Here is a 22,699-nt window from a genome sequence, read left to right as displayed (position 1 = left end):
TCCCCCTGCTTTTTTTTTGTTTTTTTTTTTTTAAATAAAATTTCGCCGAATCACTGTTTTGCGGAAAGGCAATATGCAAATGTGGGACACTTTTTTTGTAGCGTGCCCGGGCCGATGTTTAATCCCAATCCAACCCTGCCCTGTAGGCTACTAAACCTCAGCACTTCTTGGGTGGCCTGCTACTGCCCCGTCCTGATCTCTCCTCCTCTACCTAGCTCTTCACGGCCCACTACGTCACTCAAGTTGGGCAGCGTCGCGCTGTACAATATGTCGGAAAGCTATGGTATTTAGACTGAACATGAAGGAGAGCAGGTGTGAGGAATGCGGCAGAGGCATACCCACATGGGAGGAGGAAAGGGAAAGCACAGTGCACCTGCGAGGATTGCAGAGATGGGGTAAAGTCAGCTGCACGGCACCAACGAGGCCCACTGACACGGCCACCATTCTTGCCACTAGCATTAGATCCATTGGCGCAATCCAGAGTACGAAACACAAAAGTAGGACTAACACGGAAACCAGTGCTGAGAGCGATCAGCGATGGAGAGGGCACTTGCTATTCCCCAACTGGAAAGCATCAATCTGCACAAAAAGGGTCTCTATAGTCGCACAGGCACAATGCTGCCATTATTCCAGCAGGCAATACTTTTAAAATGGCAGAAGGAATTTGAGAGGAGGCCTAAAATAGGATTCCACCCCAGAGGTCAATCTCAGGTCAGTGGAAACTGAAGAAGCGAGTTGCATGACCCAGTGTCTTGAATTTTAGGGAATTTTTGGAAAGAATCGGTTTAAAGAGCTAATGACTTAAAATTAAGCAAACCAAGGGCATTAAACAGTCTGCCTTGGTGAGACCTCTGACCATGTTACAAGCACAGTGCAAATTAATGACATCGATGTAAAGCAAACAGAATAGCTTACCCCTGAAATCATGGGTAGCGATTTTATCTCTATTTTAAGGGTTAAAGCTAGATACACTGGAGCAGAAGCTATCAGCCTAGAAAATAGTGCTGACTATCTCAGGATATATGTTAAGTAACCTGCGGCAGGATGTACATTAGAGAAGACATCTTCACTGGTCGTATATCTTTATGTGATAAAGAGAGAAATGTAGCATAAAGCATACACAGGCACTAAACCAAACACCTTTACTGCTATAAAAGTCCCTCAGATCTCTGAGCTGCATTATCAGTTCAGCATCTGCGGCCCCTCTGGCATTCTTCCTTCTTAGGTAGAGCAGTGTGCCGTGCTAATGCTCTGCTATCGCTCTTTGAAGTCAGCACATCACGAAGAAGTCGTCTTAAGCAGGAATTAAGTGAATCATTCGATCATGTGTCGCCCTTTGCAACTGACCCTTTGATGGTCACTTTGACCAGATGGGGGGGATAGAACTCGGACCACCAGAATCGGGAAAGAATGTTTTTTTTTTATTTCAAAGTATTTTATAATTTTTTTTAAAACAAGTACATTCGCATTTCCGTTATGAGGTTCCAGCCAAAGTGGTTGGTGTTGCAGTAATTACAGGTACTGTGGTATACGTGTTTAGCTGAGCCCCTCTACGTTGACTGGCTGGGAAATTAGGAACAGGATGGTAGAAAGAGAGACAATAGGAAAGAAAGAGTGGAGATAGGATGCAAGAAGTGTTCTATAGCTATGAGCCTAGTCTGTTGATGGGTGTATGATAGGGGTACGCATGGGTAAACCACACATGCCTCTACAACACAGCCTGAACAATGAATGCGCCAGAACAATGCATTCCTTTACCACACAATTCCGTGGAAAAGGGATGTGTGGTAAAGATCATACCCCGACCACACTGCCCTGAGCCCAAAAACCCTGGCCCCTGCCCTATAAACAACCAGACCCCTCCCTGAGCCCTCAAAATGACCACATCCCTAAAACCACCATGCTCCCAGCCTTACTTGAACCCTAAAACCCTGGCCCCTGTCCTATACAGAACCCGACCCCCAGCCCTAAAAACTACACCATCCCTAAAACTGCGCTGACCCTTCCCCCTGCCCTGAGCCCTAAAACATGGACCTTGCCCTATAAACAAACCTGCCATCCCCCCTGGGCCCTAAAAACTACCCCCACTCCCAAACCCGTCCCAAGTCCCTCTTACCTGTCCACATCGAGCTTTCTGTTTCGACGCTTCCACTTCTGTTCTTGCCCATCCGGACATCTAGACCACGCACTGGCTTAACCACGGCAAGCGTGATTGCGCTTGCAGGAAAACTGCACGTATGACTGACTGCGTTATAAAAGCCATTTTGCATGCTTGCTATTCAGAAGCAAGAAACCTGCAACACCAAGAATGCCACCCAATGGGGCCCAGACTACACAAAGCAGAAATCAACTGAGCAGGATAACCCACTATTGACTTAAGAGATCCATCAAAATGCCGAAAGTGATGATGCTGGACACATAGAAACCGAACATACCAGGACCCAACCTGAGAGGGTACTTGACATGGGCCCTGCAAACACTTTCCAGGGCCAGTCATAGGCCAATAGGGGTAATTAACCTATTAGGCCAAACAAACAAAGCCATGACGAAAAGCAGAGAATCCACCATGAAAAACTAGGTGATCGGTATGTTTCAATTTAAGTCACCAAATTAGAAAAGTCATGTGACCAATTCACATGATTATGAGAATTTTGAAAGAGGGAGCAATAGTTGAAGAAAATTAGTCAATTAATATATGGATGAAGAGCAAAATGGAAAGCAGAGGTTCCCAAGCAATAGAATATGCCTGGGGAAACATCATTGAGAATCAGGTTGAGCTCATATAATAAAAAGAATTTGCACCTCAGTGTGGGAAGGTAGCAGTAAAGAGGGGAGCACTTTCCTAAATACAAAATTACTACTTTTCAATCCTTTCTGGAAAAACTTGGGAAATGTTTAACTTTCTCCACAATATTCCAGGACTAGAGGTAGGATAGTGAATATGTCACATGGACTGTTTTGTGGAAAGAACTATGCCCAGATATTCTGGGAATGGTGTTACACACGTAATGAGAGCGCAGTTCAAGGCAAGAAATTCAACCGTGCAGAAAAGACAATGTTGAGATTGTTAGGGGGTGAAGGCAGGTGTCTATACTTGGAAATATGTGACAGTAGCATTCCTACAAGGTTTTCTCATCACAGCACCAACACACTTGTCACTCTCCCAATAAAGTTCAACAAGCAGTTGCATGTTGCAAATTCATTTTACATAATGCCCAGCTACCATCCCACACATGCAATATGAGCTTCAATTAATCCCACCTATTAAGCGTGCTTCATCCCATGACCTTCTTCGACCAAATGGACCTCTTCTCTTGTTCTTCGCGTCTTCTGGTACCCAACGCTACTCTCCATCAAGCAGCAATCCCACTTACATTTGAAATAATTTCTCAGGCACCATGTTTTCTCCAAAGCTATCAACCTTAATTAACACTCCCCCTAAATTTCACCGCACTTCATTACCTCCTCCAATCACCTCTTGCCAGCCCATGCCCTTCCACCCGAACAATTATTTATTCCATCAGTTCTCTACCTAGGGTTGGATCTTGGTAGCTTTTGCTGTGCTATATAGGGCGAGGGTCTGAATGCAAATAAATCGTAAATGCATTAAATAGTAATGTTAAATTGTGCATTTAAGGTGATACATTGTCCCAATTAATAAAGGACACAGTTGGCTGAAATGTCATGTTGAACTGAGGTCACACAACAACTAATTTATTTCATGGGTGACAAGGAGAAATAGAGAAGACAGCCAGCACTTAGAACATTGGGTATTTCGTATGACAACAAAACAATTCATCTCAAGATCCCCAAGATTGCCAGTTTACTTTTGTGGAGGCAGGCTAAACTATGATTTACCCTGTATCACTACAGCCATAAAATCCCTCTCCCGATTGTTCAATTGACAACTCAATGAATCAAACAATGCGTATTAGGTAGTCTGTTAATTTTGCACGCTGTGATATACAGCTTAGAATCAATTCAATTTTGGCATCAATCCAATAAATATTTATTTGATGAGGTCGGGATGTCTTACCTTTCAGACCCTGCCCTATTCCAAGGGCTAGTCCATCTTTGGTCCATTGCACAATTCCAGAGTAATTCAGTACCACGCAGGGGAGAACCACTTTCTGTCCAGCCACCACCGTCTGATCTTTCGGTTCCTGCACAAACCGGGAGTAGACAGCTGAGGAGAGAAGAAAAAAACAAAACATGAAATGATGGGCAAGAGACAGAACATTATTGGACTGCATTGTTTTGTGGATAATGGTGCAAGTGGTTGCAGCAAAACATAGTTCATTCCATGATACTGCACATTGACCCCGCTAGACTCCACATTAGTTACATTCAACTGATTGCACTATGCACTACACCACAGTTTAGAAGCCACCCTGCTTTAGTGCCATTCCTCAGACCTCGTCAGTTACGATAATGAAGGTGAAAGTTCAGAGTCCATATCTGCAATAGCTTCCTGTCCACATCAAAGCCACACTCTTTATATCCACATTGCTGATTGATGTCAACATTAGTGGAATTTCCTCTCCCCAGTCCAGATCAGCATGAGTGTGTCCTTGCCCACTGTAGCCAAGCTGCACCCTAATGAGGAGCCCCAACTAAGGCAAAATCAGTTTGGGGTTGCTCACAGGGCCGTACTGGGAACCGAAACTGGCCCTGGCAAACTGCTCGGCCAGCCCCCTGAGGGGGAGGGGGGGTTGCGGCCGAGCTGTTTGCTAGGGCCGGCTTCAGCCGATTTTGTTACGGGGGGCGATATTTCCAGCCCCCGGTAACAAAAATGGCCCCGCGGGAGCCAAAAACCAGCCCACACCCTGGCAGCCCACCGGGGAAACGCCCGGTGCCCGCTACGGCCAGTCCGGCCCTGGTTGCTCGTGTTCAAGTTCAGATAGGAACGGACTTGGCAGTCTGAGCTGGACTATTCCTACTGAAGCAGGATCAAGGCTGATTTGCATATGTCTGGGTCCAATTGGAGGGGGCAGGGTGGCCCAAAGAAATAATGGACTAGGATGCGGCCCCAAGTAATTACCAGTGGCTGAGACTAATTCAAGCATCCTATCCTTCGCTTTTGTTGACTTCTTGTCTCCATTAGAGCAAGGGCCTCTGTGGCCTTATCAGAATGAGAAAGTGCGTCATCAGCACGAGTCAAACATTCCCGCACACACATCTTAACAATATCTGTGGTAGTGCCCATGTTACACAGTCTAGGCCATGCCTGTCTGCAGTACAGCCCTGTGCATACAGGCATCAATAACCGCACAAGTGCCCCTTCAGCATCCGCAAGTGTGTACGTCCATATCATTTTCCAGCAAATCATGAATCTAGAGATCATAATGGACCGGTAGTGAAATGGGGAATGGTTGATCTGTTTTTAAGAGGCTACAGGAATAAGAGGCACTGCATTTTTTAAACAGACTCAACTGGGAGCACTGCACTGACGTTCAGCCTCAGAGGAGGAATTCCATCTGTGAAATGGTGTCTGGCAAAAAAAATATACAAAAAAACTGAAAGAAAATGGAATGGGTAAAAAAATAAAAGAGGCAAACTAAGTGCCTAAGGATGGCAGAGGAGCTGCTGCTCCCATGAGCCATCTTCATCAATCTCACTGAGCGCCTTTCAGCCTGGGAGGACCTAATTGATGGCGCATTACTTTCTGTGTGCGATATGGATACCTGTCCACTGGGAACTGGCCTATGGGTATCTGCTCATTTCACACAGGTCACCCACAGAAAAGGCATCAGGTGGCGAATTCATTAGTTACAATGACACGCCATGAATCATTATAAGTCGGGCAGACACCGCACAGGTCTTGGCTGCTGGGCCAATCATAGTTCTAGGACTTGTGGTCTGAAAGCAATGGAATGGTACTTAAAATATGAAGTTACCCAGTGTTACGGCTGCTAGTATGCGTGACACCTGTGAGATAAGGTAACCCTGCAGGCAGGGCTAAGCTTTGTAGCAGGTATTAAAAGGAAATACCATTGTTTGAGATTCCTGTGGTTGTCCAATGATCTAGATATTTTTTTAATTTTTGGTCCTCTGGGAAAGAGGAATGCACCTCTATAATCCAGCGTAAACTGGTAATTAGGTTTCAATAATATGTTGTGCAAAGGAAACAAGGGAAACCCTACTCACATGGAACCAGAGTACATAAACTATAACCAATAATAGTGGCTCCTGTGGAAAAATGTAAGCAATACACAATATTGCTAAGCACAATGGCAATCAACAGGGGTGTTGCTTACATTTTTCCACAGTAGTCACTCTTTTTGGTTTTAGATGTCAATGAAATGTTGCATTTGCCACCTAGACGAAGATCCAGCTGACTGGGTAATATTAAACTGAAATTGAGGGGACCAACGGACCCGAATCCCTGAAGCATGTATACCTCTGAACACAGGTGGTCGTACCTCAAGGCACAGCCCCATTCTGAGGAGGTTTAAAACGTTTTTTATTTTAAATATAAAAGGGTAAATTTCTTTCTTATAGAGTCTTTAAAAAAAACAAAGAAAAATTGAATATAGGCCATGCAACTTGACAAAGGTACTATAAAGAACAATGACTCGGTGGATCAATTTCAACATTTTGATAACGTAAGGGCTTTTTAATAAATCCACATATTCCAAGGTAAGGATTATAAGCATCTCGCGAGTTCAATTCATGTACTAGGAGGTAAACGGAGCTTTTGCCTCCTACTTCCATATCAAGGAAAGTCGCTTCCCTTCAGGGCAGTGTGATCATTCAATATTAAGATGAATAAAACACCTCAATATGCCAAGAAGAATGGCTTGTAATTGCCAGAGTAATGTCAAAAGAGTGCAGCCTGAATGATGATGATGGAAGCAGCCAAGACGGTGACAAATGAGTCTCCAGCTGAGAGCAGGAATGCAGCGTTCCACAAATCCTTTATCAATCACCCTATAAATAAATCTATCAATCATGCTTTTGAACAGAACTCCATCCTGCCTGGAATGGGTTTGATCCATCAGTGTTGACGGATATCAAAGAATTGAATACATGATAGGGGTAAAATACTGATAGTTCTGAACAGGGTAGTCAATCTGTGCGACATGATCATATTACACAAAAAACACTTAACAAGTAAGTCTCACCACCATATTGGAGAATAGAACACAGATTTGAGAATTGTAAGGTCATTTTTCTTTGAATATTTTATTTCAGTCTATGACCATAAAAGCAGCATACAATAAGAAATCACATTGTGTTAATAAACAAATAAATACACTCAAAGCTAAAATGTCCAAAGGGACAATGGCACAGTAATTAAAGTGTTAGATTTTTCAATTTAAAATAAAATCTGAATAAAAAAGTAGCTTTAGATCGAAACAGCACGTGTTCCTCATACTCTACTCTACCCATTCAAATGAGCCATGCCGCACGAGGTGCGGGTGTTGCTTGGCCTGAGTTTGGTAGCTTTCTAATCCCTTGCGGCAGTCGCCATTAGAGACAGGGCCAGCACTCGCATCTATTCCCCGCAAATAAATTCCGTCCGGAGGGTGATGAAGTGCTAGAAATTTTGCGCCAATGTAGGGGTCGTAATGCTGAGAGAATACATTTTCCCTCTCAGCCCCTCCACTTGTAATGTGCGATAAGTTACTGTTAGCAAACCTGAACTTTACCCAACGATGGCCATAGAAGGGAAGGTGAAGGGGAGGTGGTGGTCAGCTAGAAACATCCGGGAACAGTATTAAAACACAGTCCAAGTGGATCATCAGCACATGTTGGACCTGTATCAAATGCCACCATCCTAGTTATTACAACCAATAAGCATAACGGTACGCAAACAAGGTGTAACAGCTCATGTAATAATGAGGCTTTTGACAGTAGTGCAATAACTTTGGGTAAAAAGGAGATTCTTGAGGCAAGTGCACCGAGGTCCTCATATGGATCTAGGTTGGTCTCGCATTCCATGCTCTCTTGGACCTTGAAAGAAATTACAAGACGCTTGAAGTCCATCAAAAGCACTCAGAAAATTACAAAGTCAATGAAGATGGTTGCTGCTACAAAGTCCACTAAAGCCGAGAGAGCTCTGAAACCTGCCAGAGTGTATGGAACTGGTGCGCTTGGTAAGAGAGGCCGAAAACCTTACTCCGCTGTTGTCATACCCAAAAAATACATATTGATTTTTCTGCTTAATTTGAACCTCTTTGGTAGTTGTCTGTTTGGTTCTTTGATTTAAGGTATAAATCAATGTCTTTTATGTGCATTAAGAAAACTGGCAACACCATCCCCTAGAAAACATATTTTACCCTGAAAATGCACATAATGTATTGATACTACCCACCCCTTCCTTGGTACTGCATATGAAGCTACTTCTTGAAACGACCCACTTTAAGATAATAAATAAATTACTGTTTAAGACCTTCCAAAATGCCATGTGATCTTTAGATTTTCTCATTTCCATTAACAAGACATTCCACAAAGTCTGGCCTAGAGCTCTTGGCCTGCTCTTGTCAGTCGAAGAGCCACCAGTAGGAATAGTGAAGCTGAGCGTAATATTATGGCAGGTTTGCAAATAGTAATTTTTTTCTGATGACACCTAGGCCCTGGGCTTTTGACAACCCCCATTCATACCGGTCGTCTTAAACCAGACAGAAAGCTGACCAATAGAGCAATATGCCATTGCGACCTGATCTTTAATGATATGTAGTTGTTTAAATCAATGTAGTACAACATTTTGAGCCGGTTCATTCCCTCATTATAAAGATGCATATAAAACATTTGCTTGTGTGGGTAGTCTAAATTAAGTACAATGGGGGTAATGTTAGAGTTTAACCATTACTATGCACTACATCACAGTATCATCAAAATGTTACTATCGATTGATACTACAAGGTGAAATCACTGTCAAAGTGGTCTAAGGAATGGTGGAGGTGGAGGCACAGTATTGTAAGGACTCACTTAAATTGATGATCTCATGCATCACTTTGGTCATAAAAACTTCCGACTGCAAAGTTTATTTACAGTTTGGCATGTATCCTACCCCAGCTTTTATCACGGTTTCAAACCAATCGACTTAGAATGTATCTGTTTTTCAAGCGGACAGGGCAAATGTTTCTGTGTGCAAATATTTAGCTGACTTGGGCAGTTGTCTAAATTATATTTAAGATTTGATAGCTCCTCCACGTTTGATGAAATGAGTACCATTGAGTTGGGTAACTATACGCATCCATTTTCTCTTAGCAGCACTAGAAAAAAACGCTATTTTGTTAATACAGCCGTTGTAGCACTACTCAATTTTTTTATTGGTGTCCTATGCTCCGTTACTTTTCTGAGACAATTTAAGATTTGAGTTTGTCTTAAATGGTATGACTGTGCAGGCAGTTGTGACACTTCTACTGCTGCGCATAACCCATTCAACTATCTTCGCACCACAATTCTAATCTTACATCTGTATCCTAAAATTTAAACCAATGTCTATATCACCACCTATAGATCTATTCTCATCCTACATGGTAACCTGAAAGTGGTCCACTTAAAACAATTTGCGATATCTACCATTTAAGCTCCTGCCCTCCAAGTAGCCTAATCTGCAGCATCTACTTCCCCCTCTTGGTCTAAAATGTATAATGAACGATTGCTTTATTTATACAGTTTCCTTTCCTCTAGATTTCAATTGTTTTGTAAAATAATCTGGGTTATAAACATTTCCTTGGCATTCTTCTTGCATTAATACAATTGTCACAAGATGGCCAATCAGTACCACCAATGAGGGTAATAATGAACCGTTTCACTTTCAAGCCATTTTGTCATTTTCAGCTATGCCGGTCTTCTTTGAATTAGGAATGAGTTAAAAGATACCTTTATGTCAGTTCTGGTACTGCCTTGGGTGAAGTGAGTACGTGGTTAGGGGCAAAGCATGGTATGCATTTTTTTATTTCTTTTTTTTAATAAACTCTTTTTATTAACTTTGTTCAAAAGTCCATTGTTTACATGAATCACTGGTGTTCGTACACGGTGAGGTTTCAATACTATAGCAATAATATGCAAAAGAGGTAAGAGACTCTATAACATTAATGTGTTAACAAGTCAGTGAATCCAGTCCCCCTTCCCCCCCACACCCAAGCAACAGGGATATTCTACACCAGAGAGTGCTCTGAGACAGCAGTAATGTGCTATGAGCTGTTTAACTGTGTTTAATAGGGACTGTGCATTTTGGTTTTTAGCCAGGAGAGGGAGTAAAGTTTTATACAGACAGTGTTAGAGGACAAGTATGTTAGGCCATTCCCTGCAGAAGTCCAAAGTGTGGATTGAGCCCGTCTGTATCCTAGGAGATTTCTGAATAGAGGAGCAGCTTCCAACTCCCTGGCCAGCAAACCTTGTCTGAGGTAGCTGTGACCTTATATAGTCTGCTATTGTTTGGTACATGTGTACACTGGTTGGTGGTTGTATCTGGTGTTTCTATTGGGTTAAGGTTACTGTCCTCATTGGTTGTGTATTTGAGGGTTCTGATCGGTCTCTGGGTCTGTGACTCAATCAATGTAGGGTTGGGAAAAGGGCTAGGGTTAGGATTTCTATTGGAAGTAGGGACTTGGGTTTCCTGTGGTATTAGTTTTTTGGACTAGGGCTAGGCCTTTAATTGGAAGTAGCGATTAGGGCCTCTGGTGTGATTGGTTGCTGGACTAGGTGAGGGACTAAGAGTAGGGTTAGGCTTTCTATTGGAAGTAGGGAAAAGGGCTTCCTGTGCCATTGATTGCTTGGACTTCGGTTGGGACTACTGGTAGGGCTAGGGCCTCTATTGGACGTAGAGATCGGGGGTTTTGAAACTGATTGGGTGCTTGGACTAGGGCTAAGATTGGCTGTAAGGTCCTGGTCTCCTATTGGTTCTAGATTTTAGGGCTAGTATTGTGATTGGATAGTATTAGGGCTAGGATTCTCATTGACTGAAGGGGTCACCCGACTACTAGGGCTATAAAAGGCCAAGGCTTAGGGCGTCTCAGCCCAGGCGTCGAAGCTAAGGGCAGAGAGGACAAGGGCAGTTGCCTGTTTGAGCTGGTTTAAGACTGATCGGAACCAGGGCCACAAATGCTGCCCATTTTACCATTCAGTAATACCCACCCTATGTATGTGTCCCTCTGTATATACGCATTTATTTCCACTATAGATATGTACTTATCTTTGTGTATTGCTTTGTATAAACATGTAGAATAATTATGTTATAAAAATGTTTAAAAATATCATCCTTGTTCTACATGTACTTGCTTCCATTGTGCATCTATGTACCCTCCATGTACTTGGATCTGTGTGTCTGTTACTTTTCTCCTGAAAAAGCATATCCAATGCACTATCCTATTTCTCATCCTGTACCTCTATCAATATCTTTAATCTACATATACTTACTTCCTTTTTGCATCTATATACTTTCAATGTACTTATGGATCTATATATTTATCACTTTCTTCTAATTCAGCATTTCCATTGCACTACCCTATTTCTCAGCCTAAACTTCTCTCAATACATCTTCTAGCCCAACTTTCTGACTCATCTCAAACTTCTTTCTGCTACTCTTTCTAATGCACTACCATATTTCTCAGCCTATACATCTATCAATATATCCTCCACATCCACTCTCTCATTTATCCCAAACCCCATACCACTACTATGATCCCCAAAATAACCCTTTCTAGACACTCTTGTGCTCTTCCCCTCCTTACATCATCTGACATTTCTTTTACTATACTGATCCCCCAAAACAAACCTTTCTAAACTCTTCCCTCTGACACTTCCCCTCCAAAAACCCTTTTTACTCATCCAAAAGCCTCCTCCCACTGCTACGACCTAAAAAAAGAAACCCTTCACTCTTTTATCCCTCCACTATCCTTTTCAATCAAAATAACAGACTAACATGTTCACTTCTAAAATTCCATATTCCACTATACTAATTCACCACTAATCCTTTCCTTTATGGGTTTCAGAGTAGCATGCTACTCGCCAATAAAGTGCTTCAAAACCCCATCAGGGGTAGCAAGCGCTATATAAATACAAACCTCTTTCCCTCTTCTATCCTGCCACCTACCCTTCTCTAACCAAATAACTTAATAAGATATCCACCACTCAAATTACTTCATATTTCACTACACTAATTTTCCACCACTAATCCTTTATGGGTTCCGGAGTAGCGTGCTACTCGACAGAAAAGCACTTCAACACCCATCAGGGGTAACAGGTGCTATATGAATACAAACCTTTTTTCCCTCTTCTGTCCCTCCGCTATCCTTCTCACTCCAAATAACTGACTAATATCCACCACTCAAATTACTTTCGTATTTCACCGTACTAATTCACCACTAATCCTTTATGGGTTTCCGGAGTAGCGTGCTTCAACACCCCATCAGGGGTAATGAGCGCTATATAAATACAAACCTTTTTTCCTCTTCTATCCTTCTGAATCCAAATAACTGACTAACATATCCCCCACTTGAAATGTACTTGCATGTTTCACTATATAGTTCAACACTAATCCTCCATGGGTCCCAGAGTAGCGTGCTACTCGCTGAAAAAGCGCTTTGACGCCTCGTCAGGGGTAGTAAGCGCTATACAAAGGCAATTTCAATACAATACAAATACAATATATGCATTATTCTGACTTCCAACTTTTACTTCTAAGTTCACATGCAAAAAAAATGCAGCTGAAATAGAAATAGTGTTTCTCCTCCAAGCAGAAAAAAAGCAGAAGGTTGGCCGGCTCAGGTTTCTAAATACAATGTTAGACCGGTCTCAAAATGGCGGACACTTCCACTTTGATCAAACCTTGCACTTTGGATACCCGCCAAAATATCCTATAGAGAATGATTCCTAATTGAAAAAAATAGTCATAGCTGTTATCAGGGGACTCGTTTACTTTAATAGGTTTCATGTTTTGTAATGGTGACACTTTCCCTTTAACAACCTCTCCAGGAACCAAGGATTTATCTCTAGAAATAAAGGCTGCATCTCTGCATTAATTTAACTGAGCACGCAAGAAAGTAAAGACCAGCTCCCGGGAGTGACATTTCTTTGTGTTGGCAACCCCATCACCTGAGCAGGGTCCTGAGCGGTGTCTCCCTGGGCGGACCCAACCGCCGGGTCACCGCGTAGGGCAACCAGTACCATTCATCTATGAACTTGCTCGTTTCCAAGATCCTGGCCTTGACTGCGGCAGAGAGACGCCAAAGCTCTAGTTGAAAGGGAGCGCACAGCTTCCGCCCAATTCCCCGCTGACAAAGACAAGCTTAGACACCAGACTGCAATGGTAGCCAGGAGGGATTTTATTAGTGAGAGCTCCAGGGAGAGCAATTGCTTTTAATTGTGGGTCTGAATGGATCGGGCTTTCATCCCAGTCAATCACGTTGTTCCTCTCCCCACGTCACTCAGCAATGCCGACAAATGATCAATAAAGGTAATGGCGCCAAAAATTGACGGCTGATCCAGTCACGTACGTTCAGCAAAATAAATAAAAATAAAATGGCAGCCTGAGGATACCAAATTACGGACTAGGATGCGACTCTCTCAGTGCCTTGTGGTTCCCAACTGTCATGCCGCGCCTGGGGAAATCAACAGATTCAATTCCTTGCTAAGCAAATGGCTTCAACCTGGCACTGGAGTAGTGGCAGCAGCAGAAAGAGGCGGTATTACATAAAAAAAAAACAAGAATTGGCAGTGCAGCAGCTCTCTGGCACCTTTGATTTTTAATTTGCATTTTTAAAGAGATAAGGTGGGGGGTAAAGGAGCGGTGGGGGGGGACAGAAGAAGGGGACTTAATAAGAGTTAATGAGTCTGGCAAGCTCCTATTCACCTCAGAGTGATACGTCTCTATCCCACTGGGGGAAGTACACAGTTTTTGCAGATGTTCAATGCTGGTGGAAATAAACAAAACAAGTGAAATGCTGGAGGTGATGAGAAATGACAGTTGAGGTTCGCCCTGGGTCGCATGAGGAATTAGAAATGCTGGGAAGGATTGGGTCTGCAGTATTAGTTCTTAAGCACATGTCAACTGATTTCCATCTTCTTAGAAAAGGCCTGGAGACTGCTTGTTGAAGCTAGTCTCAAGCCCATAGATACAAAGAGGCTACTCTCGCCAACTCCCAGAGCACAGTCCCAGCTCCCTTCCCTGACCAGGTCCTTGGGATCAGGCATATATACGAGAAGTACACCAACAACCCTCTTTTGGCAAACGCCTCCCTTTATTGAAAACCAAACCCAACTAAAGGTTTACTCTTGTAGAGGTGTCACATATACTAGAAGCAGTAACACTTAGTAACTCCATATTTTAATTCCTCTTTGATGGATACTTCAACTACACCCAATTGTACTTTACTGCATGATGAGTCAAGTAATTGCCTTTTTTTCATCCTTTTTTCCCCCCCGGAGTTTTATATAGCGTGAACTTGACCCGAAGGTATCCGGTATCAGGGCGCTTTACATGAGCACCAGTTGCGTTACATAAGGACACATTCATTTTTGTTAGGCATGGGGAGATTAAGTGATTTGCCAAGAATCACAGGATGGTGCGCGTCGTTGCCAAGACTCAAACTCGGTTCCCCAGATTGGAGGTTGACCGCCCTAGCCGCTAGGCCACATTCTCTCCCCAACCCAATACAATAATAATCTAGCAAGTAAAAAAAACCTCATAATTTAGACTAGATTAGCATTAAGTATTATTTAATTTATGCCTTTGACAGCACTACAACAAGGTCTTCCAAAAGAGTTCAGAAACAAACTGTAACCTGCTTCTGTGTAAATGTATGGCTACATTATCAATAGAACAAACCTAGGTGGAACTTGCACAGTTGGCATACTTGAAAATGTTTTACTGGTTAACAAAGCCTTGGGAGGCCCGTGCTGAAGTCCTGGGGTGAACCCGCCCTTTGCATATAGGGTGGGGGGGGGGGGGGGGGACCATACCTAGTCAAGCCTCATTTCATAGGTCTGCTGATATTTACTTGTTGGGGTCCTTTACTCATCACTAAATAAGAGAACATAGATCTTCCTTTCGAGACCTTCCCGTTATTAGTGATTAATGCTACAATACTTGCATGACCTCCCATGAGCCTCAACCAGAGCTTTAAGTGGGCTGGGTCTCACCGGGTCTGAGCACCGGCAGTTTTTTAAAGGGGGCCTCGAAACGGGTCTCTATCGGGCTCGGTTTTGTGCCCTGGCACAGGCGGTCCGTTTTTTCCGGACAGCAGTGACAGCAGGTACATCATGTGCACGTGCTTACACCGCTCACTTCTTATTAGTGGAAAAGTTACGGCATGACGTCATGCCAGGTGAGCGTTGTAGGAGAAGGGAAATCTTTTAAAGAGTCATTTTCTCTCTGGATTTCCCTTCTCTTTTTGAAACTCGGGAGCAGCAACATTGTCGTGGTGTCACCAGGGCTTTAAGTGAAAGCTTTTTCAATATTATATGCAAGCCGAAGTTGCTGCTTGTTTATCTTATGCAAATAACAACCATTGACAAAGCCAATAGTCCTGCCTTGTTGTAGGTATGATGCTACTTGTTGTAACAGATATCTGGATGCAGTGACAGAAACAACAAAATACAAGTCGGGCAGCACACTATGCTAAGCACAGATTTTTAGCTTGCGTGTTTAGAGCCAAGCCATTAATTACATTGGTCACGCCCCTTTGAGAGACCCCCCCCCAGTTTTTTCATGCCACTTAAAGCCCTGGCCTCAACCTTCTCCTTGGCACATGTTGTGGGGAGTGGGCTTGGAACGCCTCCTCCCCCAGAGAAATTTGATGGAATGCGTATTCCTATCTTCATCGGGAATGTATATTGGCCGAGGGCATATTGTTAGTTTATAAGTACCTGCTATAAGTCCAATTCACTGAAAGCCTCAATTCTCCCCCTTTATTCTTTTACAGCATGCTAGCTTGCTTCACAAGAAGGGTAATCGCTCTGTAGCACCATGGTTTCCATCTTCTAGTCTGAACGTATAATTAGTCGGTTTGCTGGTGTGACCGGATCCCTGCTAACTCATGACTGGACTCTTCCATATAGATTTAAGAGGCAGATAAAGTCCATCTCAGCTCATTGGTCTGTAAATAAAATCACTCGATGGTAGATCTGTTGTTTAGATCTCGAGTTTCCCCATGCTTTCAATTTTAGGCCTGCCCATCTCTGATCCTGTCCCAATTGGCTACATTACATTTATCTGATACTCAAAGCTGAACATGCTACTTCTGGTTTGGTTCACTTTAACAAAACTTTGTGTTCCTTCTGAAGCCAAATATTATGAGGCTCTGCTTCGGAATCAGCCTTGTGCGGCTTTCTCAAGTACAAAAAGAACTATTGATGGACAGAATGCAGAACAATGTCATACATTCACCCCAGTACAGAGATCTGGGCCTAAATCCATCGTTTTTTTGCTCACCATGCCATTCCTTTTTGGACCCAGCCATATGCAAATCAGTCTTGACCCTGTGCCCAATGGGAACAGTCCAGCCCGAACTGCCAGGCCAGGTCCTCCCTGGACTGGAAACAAGCATCCTAGGACCGGTTTCATGGTTTCACCCCTCTTCAGCCAGGATAGCTTGATTCCAGTGGCATGGAGAGCAAGTACAACCCCTTCGTTATTGCTTAGCAGGTGTAGGCACATGCCCCAAGTATAACTAGAGCATTTAGGACACACAACCCCATACATTTAGCACTTGGCAAACATTTTTTAATATAGTCATCTTCATTATTTCCATTAAGAGAACATTAAGGGTTAGTCCAATGTGGATAAAGTGAGACTTTAGGTCTAGAGATCTCGCCTGCTCTTGTGAGGGCTGATTCCGGTCTCCGTACTGCACCAATAACGGCCACAGTTTAGAGAACTCTGAAGATCTAAAGGTAAGTTGAACATAAAGTTGAAAGGGAACATGACTCTGCAAGAAATTAGCTTTGAAACATTAGTATGTTCTATGCCAGTAGGCCATTGGAATCAGAGTTGAAACTTCAGACAGTCACCACAGATTTGTGTGGATGTTGAAAAAGGTTTCAATTGACCAAGAAACTGAAGCCTCACAAGAGCATGCACAATTCAATTACCATTATAAAGCATAAAAGTGATTCTGCATTGTAAACTATATTGTTTTCCGCAAGCGCAGTTTGATAGTGCTCATTTCCATTAATATCAAGGAAGCAACGCTCTTATTTTTTAATGCAGCAAACCAAGGTGGAAGTGGCTGTCTTATCTGAGAGAACGCTCCCTAAGGAGAGACAAGCCTCAGAATGCGGTGCCGCCTGCCGGTAATTTAGCCTGGTTGCAAGGGCTCCCTCTTCTCTGGGTGCAGCCGCTCTTAGAGCGACGGGTCATTGACCAATATCGCAATTTCAATTGTTACTTTAGCGAAATCCTATTAGAAAATTTAATAGGTTTATATAGTTCATTGTTTAATTAAGCTTACAATTCCAATTCGTTATTACAAGGATTTAGTATTCCAATTTGTTTTACAGTGCACAATGATTACATGAAAATTCATCAAGAAAACCACCGCTAACAATAGGCCTGTTCGCCTTCTGTTCCCGACGTCTTTGAGCAAAAGGCCGCACAAAAGCAGCATGGGACACAGGCTGAACACACACACAAAGTCAAGAATAAATATCCCACATCAGTCAAACAATCCTGCTGGATGCAACTCTTAGCTACTCTTCATATAAACCACCCTGTTGGATGTGACTAGGAGCTACTCTAGGAAAGAAGCTATGTTCTTTCTAAAACTAACTTCTGGGTCTCCTAACATCAAAATGTTTAGATTTCAGTACCAGGATCTGGGAAGGTGATTCTCAGATTAGTTCAGATATTACATATGGTACATCAAACCTGGGAAAGTTGGTCAACCATTTTAATAACTCATATATGGTTTAAGATTCATTCTTTACTGGCCCAACTGCAATGCCCCACCCCCACAAACATTTGCTTTCTAAACTCAAACTTGAAATTCCTAGGCTAGAGCACACGTTCAATACTGGCATGCATGGAAGACGCATCTACAACTTCTCTACAACCAAACTGATCCTTCATGTTGTTAGAGAAGATAATTCCACGTAACTGTCTGTTTACGCTTGAAAACAACAACAATGCGTAATCCTTTTTAGAGGGTTGGCTTCATGTCTGGATTCATTAAACCAAGTCACAACCACCTAAACATCTGTATCTGTTGTATTTACTAAGGAAGTTTGGCAAACTTTGTTCAACAGAAAGTTGTCTGTAGAAAGGTTACAACTTATGACTTTATACTAACAAAGGGTAATTGAAGCCAACGTTGAGGGAAAAATAGGATAGACATGATGAGAAGCAAGTTTTGTGTTCTAAGAGCATTTCCTAATCGAGAGGCAGCGTGCTTCTGGTCGCGTCATATGACTCTTTTGGCTTACGTCTGTCTTGCAAAGAGCACAACCTAACTACATAAATCAATTGGACTTATGAAGAAGTAAGAATCCTACCGGAACTAGTAAGGTCTCTTAAATATGCCTGGCCAGGTCTACTACCCTGAACTGGCAAGACCACACACTCTAGTCAACCAACATGCTCTGTTACACGAACAGCCATGATGCATCATTATGCACAGGTATGGTACATCAAGAAATGAGACTAGCTAAATCCTCAGGTTTGGAATTAGTCACCCAAGATTTAAATTTAAATTACACAAACAAGTGACTCCATTTTTATTTTTGTTTTGGTGAATGTGGGCTTTCAAATAAATATACGTTTATTCCACCCAACTCTTTGGTTCCTGTATATCCGTGACATCGTCCAAGGCAATTAGACCACGATGAAATACAGCAACACTAATATAAAACACCCCATCAAAGCATGGCACCCAGTGCTGGAGGGGATAGTGCAACGTACAGCTATACGCTACATGAAATACCAGTGCGGGTATGTCACGCTGGCCCGCTTTAAAGTCGCTGCAAGCCAGCCAGCCAGCCTGCCTGCCCATTCCGGCACGACGCGGCTGCCTGCACAGCCCATGATTGCTTTTTATGTAATACAATAAAATCAATAAATAAAATGTTTTAAAGAAGGGCCCCAGGGGCTCAGTACTTAAAAGGGTAAAGCTTTTGCAGACTATCGTTAAGACAAGTGAAGTAGAATTGCGGCGTGATTTATTCCCTTTTACCAGAGGCAGGCCAAATGTGTGCAACCATATTTTCAGAAGCTATTATTTTGATGTAGATTGGCTAAATTCCATATCAGTTTCATTAATAGTGCTGTTCAACCTGTTTAAATGGATATAAACTGCTATTGCAACAATTTCCCATTACTTGTACTTCACAAAGTGGTTAGGTTTTTTTATTCTCCGCGCATAGCAGACCTGCTGCCCATGGACCGCAGTTACAATATAAAGCATCTGAAAAAATGTTTGAAAATGACCTGCCAACAAAATTGTCCAAAATTATGTTTGTTGCATCTTTACACTGGCTCCTTCTTCCTTTGATATCGATCAGCGTTTCAATTCGTCAACCCGTAATTTATTTCTGTAGCATAACCCAGTTTGGCTTAGTATTTCACCTCTGGCAACCTCAGGCCAACTTAGGGGTCTATTACGTTGTCTGCCCGCCACCGTAACGGGATGTGGGACCGTCCGCCAGGGGTGCGGCGGTCCTGCACCTGCAATTAGGATGCCACTGCCACCGTGGCGGTGGCAAACCCTATTCCCAGCTTCGTGGCGGGCGGTGCTGTGATGCTGGGAATGCACGTTGTGCATTGGCATGCACAAGGTGACAGGCACCGCGCAGTGCCTGCCATCTTGTCCATGCCAATGTAGAGGGGTTCCATAGGTCTCCTCATGTGCACCCTCCACCCCCCAACCTCCTGGGGGCCCGTTATGGGCCCCCAATAGCAAAGACCGCATGCCTATTGGCTGATCTCTGCCGTAATCATAATATGGCTGGCGGTGTCTTGCAGACACCGCCACCATATTAACCATGTTTTCCACCCGGTCGATGAGTCGAGCGACGGATGGTCTTTCCGTCCGTCGCGGACCCCCCAGCCATCCTAATATGGCGGGGGGTCTGTGAGGTGTCGATGGCGGGTGGATCGCCGCCAGCGGTGACTACCGCCGGCCGGGCGGGGGCGATCTGCCGGCCATCCTAATGGGCCCCCTTAGTCTCTCACACTTCGGCAGAAGATAAACTGTGCTCCAATTAGTCCAGTTATTAGAACTAACTCAATATGTCATTGAGTGCACAGTCTCTCCAGATTCGCTCACTACCACCAGGCAAAAGTGCCCCTCATCTCTCCAAACATAGGTTATTGCTAAACACAGCACCTCACTCCCCAGGTCAAAGCCCCCTTCACAATTCAGTGGCCAGTGCAGCTGGACCAGTCGCACTGCCCTAAAGCCGTCCCTGGTGGTCGGACAGAGCTTTTTGGACTTTATGAGAACAATTAGTCTGGATTGACATTTGCCAACGGTGCCTTTAAGAACCTCAAAATGGTTGATTTTGCTTAGGAACGCACAGCGGGTGATTTGACGTAGGTTATTATTTTGCTGTCCCAACTAGCCCACAGTTTTAAGAGGGGGGATTGCATTATTAATCGGAAGAACAGACCAGGAATTCCAGGAATAAACATGGTGGTCTTTGCAGCCAGGAATCAAAGTTTAAATCAACATCGAAAGGGGCAAGTCAATGTTTTTAGTTTAGTCTAGAATCCTCCATTTTGCCCACGAGCAGTAGATGAATATTTATTTTACTTATGAAATGCAAACTATCACCCGATGGCACCAAGGGACTACAGCCATACTTCACGCACAACCAATACAATCACAAAAAGCAAACCACAAACCAGATAGGTCTTAAGTTAACAGAACACGCATTTGTAGTTTTTTTGGGAAGCGTGTATAATTTTGAAGATGAGCAAGTAGAGCATTCTATAGCGTAGGTCCTAAGACAATGAATGATCTTTCCCCGCAGTGGGCTTTGCCGTGACGAGAAGGCTACTGAGGCACTGTCTCATGGACACTTCGGAGGGGGCGGATGGCGGTCACGAGAAGGAGTGCCTTGAAAGAGCCTGCTTGACTCTTCGATTGTATTTGAGCAACTTGGAAGCCTCGCTGAACATTCCCTTCTTTTCCTTCAAAATTTGGTCTCAGAATTGGATTTACATCTCTAATAGCCTGCGCCAAAGACGAAATCTCTGCCGCATTGTTGAAGCCGAGCCTTAATGTCCCCAAAAGACACATTTCCACCCTATTGTTATTGGAAACGTGTTTGGCAGACTTGAAGGGATTCCAAGCTTGCCTTCCTCCTCCAATACAGGGGTATAGAGTTTCAATTTGAATATCAATATTGGTAGTGTCATCATTAAAATCTTCATAAAGGTTCCACAATTCTCCTCACTCTGAAGTAGTGAGTGAAGTTGGTGTCCACTGAGGCTGTATTCATTTGGTGTGTATAGGACACACTGACAAAGGGACTTGTGACCCTGCAGTGGAGGAAAACACTTCAGGGAAACAAATCACTTCCTGAACCAGCTTTTTGCCCAGTTGTCTCTTCTCTACTCTACATAAAGAGGAGCATGGTATAAAAAAAAAATATAAAAAAAAATATATAAAAGAAACACACATGAAACCCAAGGTGGCGTCATCTTCTAAAGAAGCAGAGCCATCATTCATTGCATTCTTCGGCTGAAACCCATTTAGTCTCTGCTAACATGGACCACAGACACCCAATATATGGACCTTTTATCATATGATCCCTTTGTCACCTCTGGCAACTCATTCAGGCCTTCTGCTATTCATCACATCACTGACACCTTCCTTACCCTGGTGGAAATAGAGACTTGTAATAGATGTTCACAAAATCCCAGCTAGGACAAGGCGCGGGCGCACCAGGCACAGCACAAAAAGGTGCCCATCGCCCACAATGGACTTGTGATTGGGGTCAGGTGGTGCGAACATGCCAGCAGTGGTATAATTAATCATATAAGATGCTGATGCTATTGCCACAGACGCCAGACAGAACATTACCTGGGTGTATCAAGTGAGATTCTGAGCTACACATTCTAAAAGGGAATGTAAAAAAGTACAAGTACTAAAAGTAAAAACACCTTAACAGGTCTGGATTTGGGAATGTCATCCTACCTATTTCAAAATCAAATCCAGCTTGGCCATGGGATCAGAAATGTTCTATGTTTCAAGGAGCACATTCTACAGAAGAGGAGAAGGCATTTTGTCTGCCACTGAACTAGCTAAGAAACACTTTTCTTTTTATGGGAGTTGATCCTTTAATGGTCTAATAATTATATGTCACCTAGGCTGAGAGGTACTTTAGCTCGAAAGGTACAGGGCTGTCCAGAGCTCATGAGATTAACAAAAAGGAAATGTAATGAGAATGTCTTGGGATCAAACCACAGCTGCCATCATGAAAAGTACACCTGTAGCAATGACAGTCACCACCACAGGAGAGATACGGGCAGCAGTAACCAAAGCAACGACACAGCTTCCATCAAAGCTGTAAACACAGGTGCCACCACATTTGTGAACACAAAAAAGCCAAGAGGTGCCAAGAGGTGTCACAATGGCATGGATATTAGCAGAGACAACAACAATCACAACAGAAGAAACCAAAGCAGCAACTACAGCCTTAATCACAGTAAGGAGCAATGCAGAGACAACAGCGGCCACAAAAGCAGCAACATCATGTAACCACTGCTGTTGTTGCGGCAGGGACCACAGTATCAACCACATCTGCC

General features: G+C 43.3%; 1 protein-coding gene across 1 annotated transcript in view; it reads right to left on the bottom strand.

The window, feature by feature from the left end:
• Window positions 1-22,699, bottom strand: part of KIRREL1 (kirre like nephrin family adhesion molecule 1) — a 428,519-nt gene that overhangs the window by 142,027 nt on the left and 263,793 nt on the right. Inside the window, exon 2 of the mRNA XM_085639055.1 lies at window positions 4,037-4,186. Coding sequence (XP_085495181.1) covers window positions 4,037-4,186 — 150 coding nt within the window. The remainder of the gene's footprint in view (window positions 1-4,036; window positions 4,187-22,699) is intronic.

This window comes from Triturus cristatus, chromosome 12 (assembly GCF_964204655.1).
Source record: "Triturus cristatus chromosome 12, aTriCri1.1, whole genome shotgun sequence".
Classification (NCBI taxonomy): Eukaryota; Metazoa; Chordata; class Amphibia; order Caudata; family Salamandridae; genus Triturus; species Triturus cristatus.
This window is presented reverse-complemented; position numbering and strand designations above follow the sequence as displayed.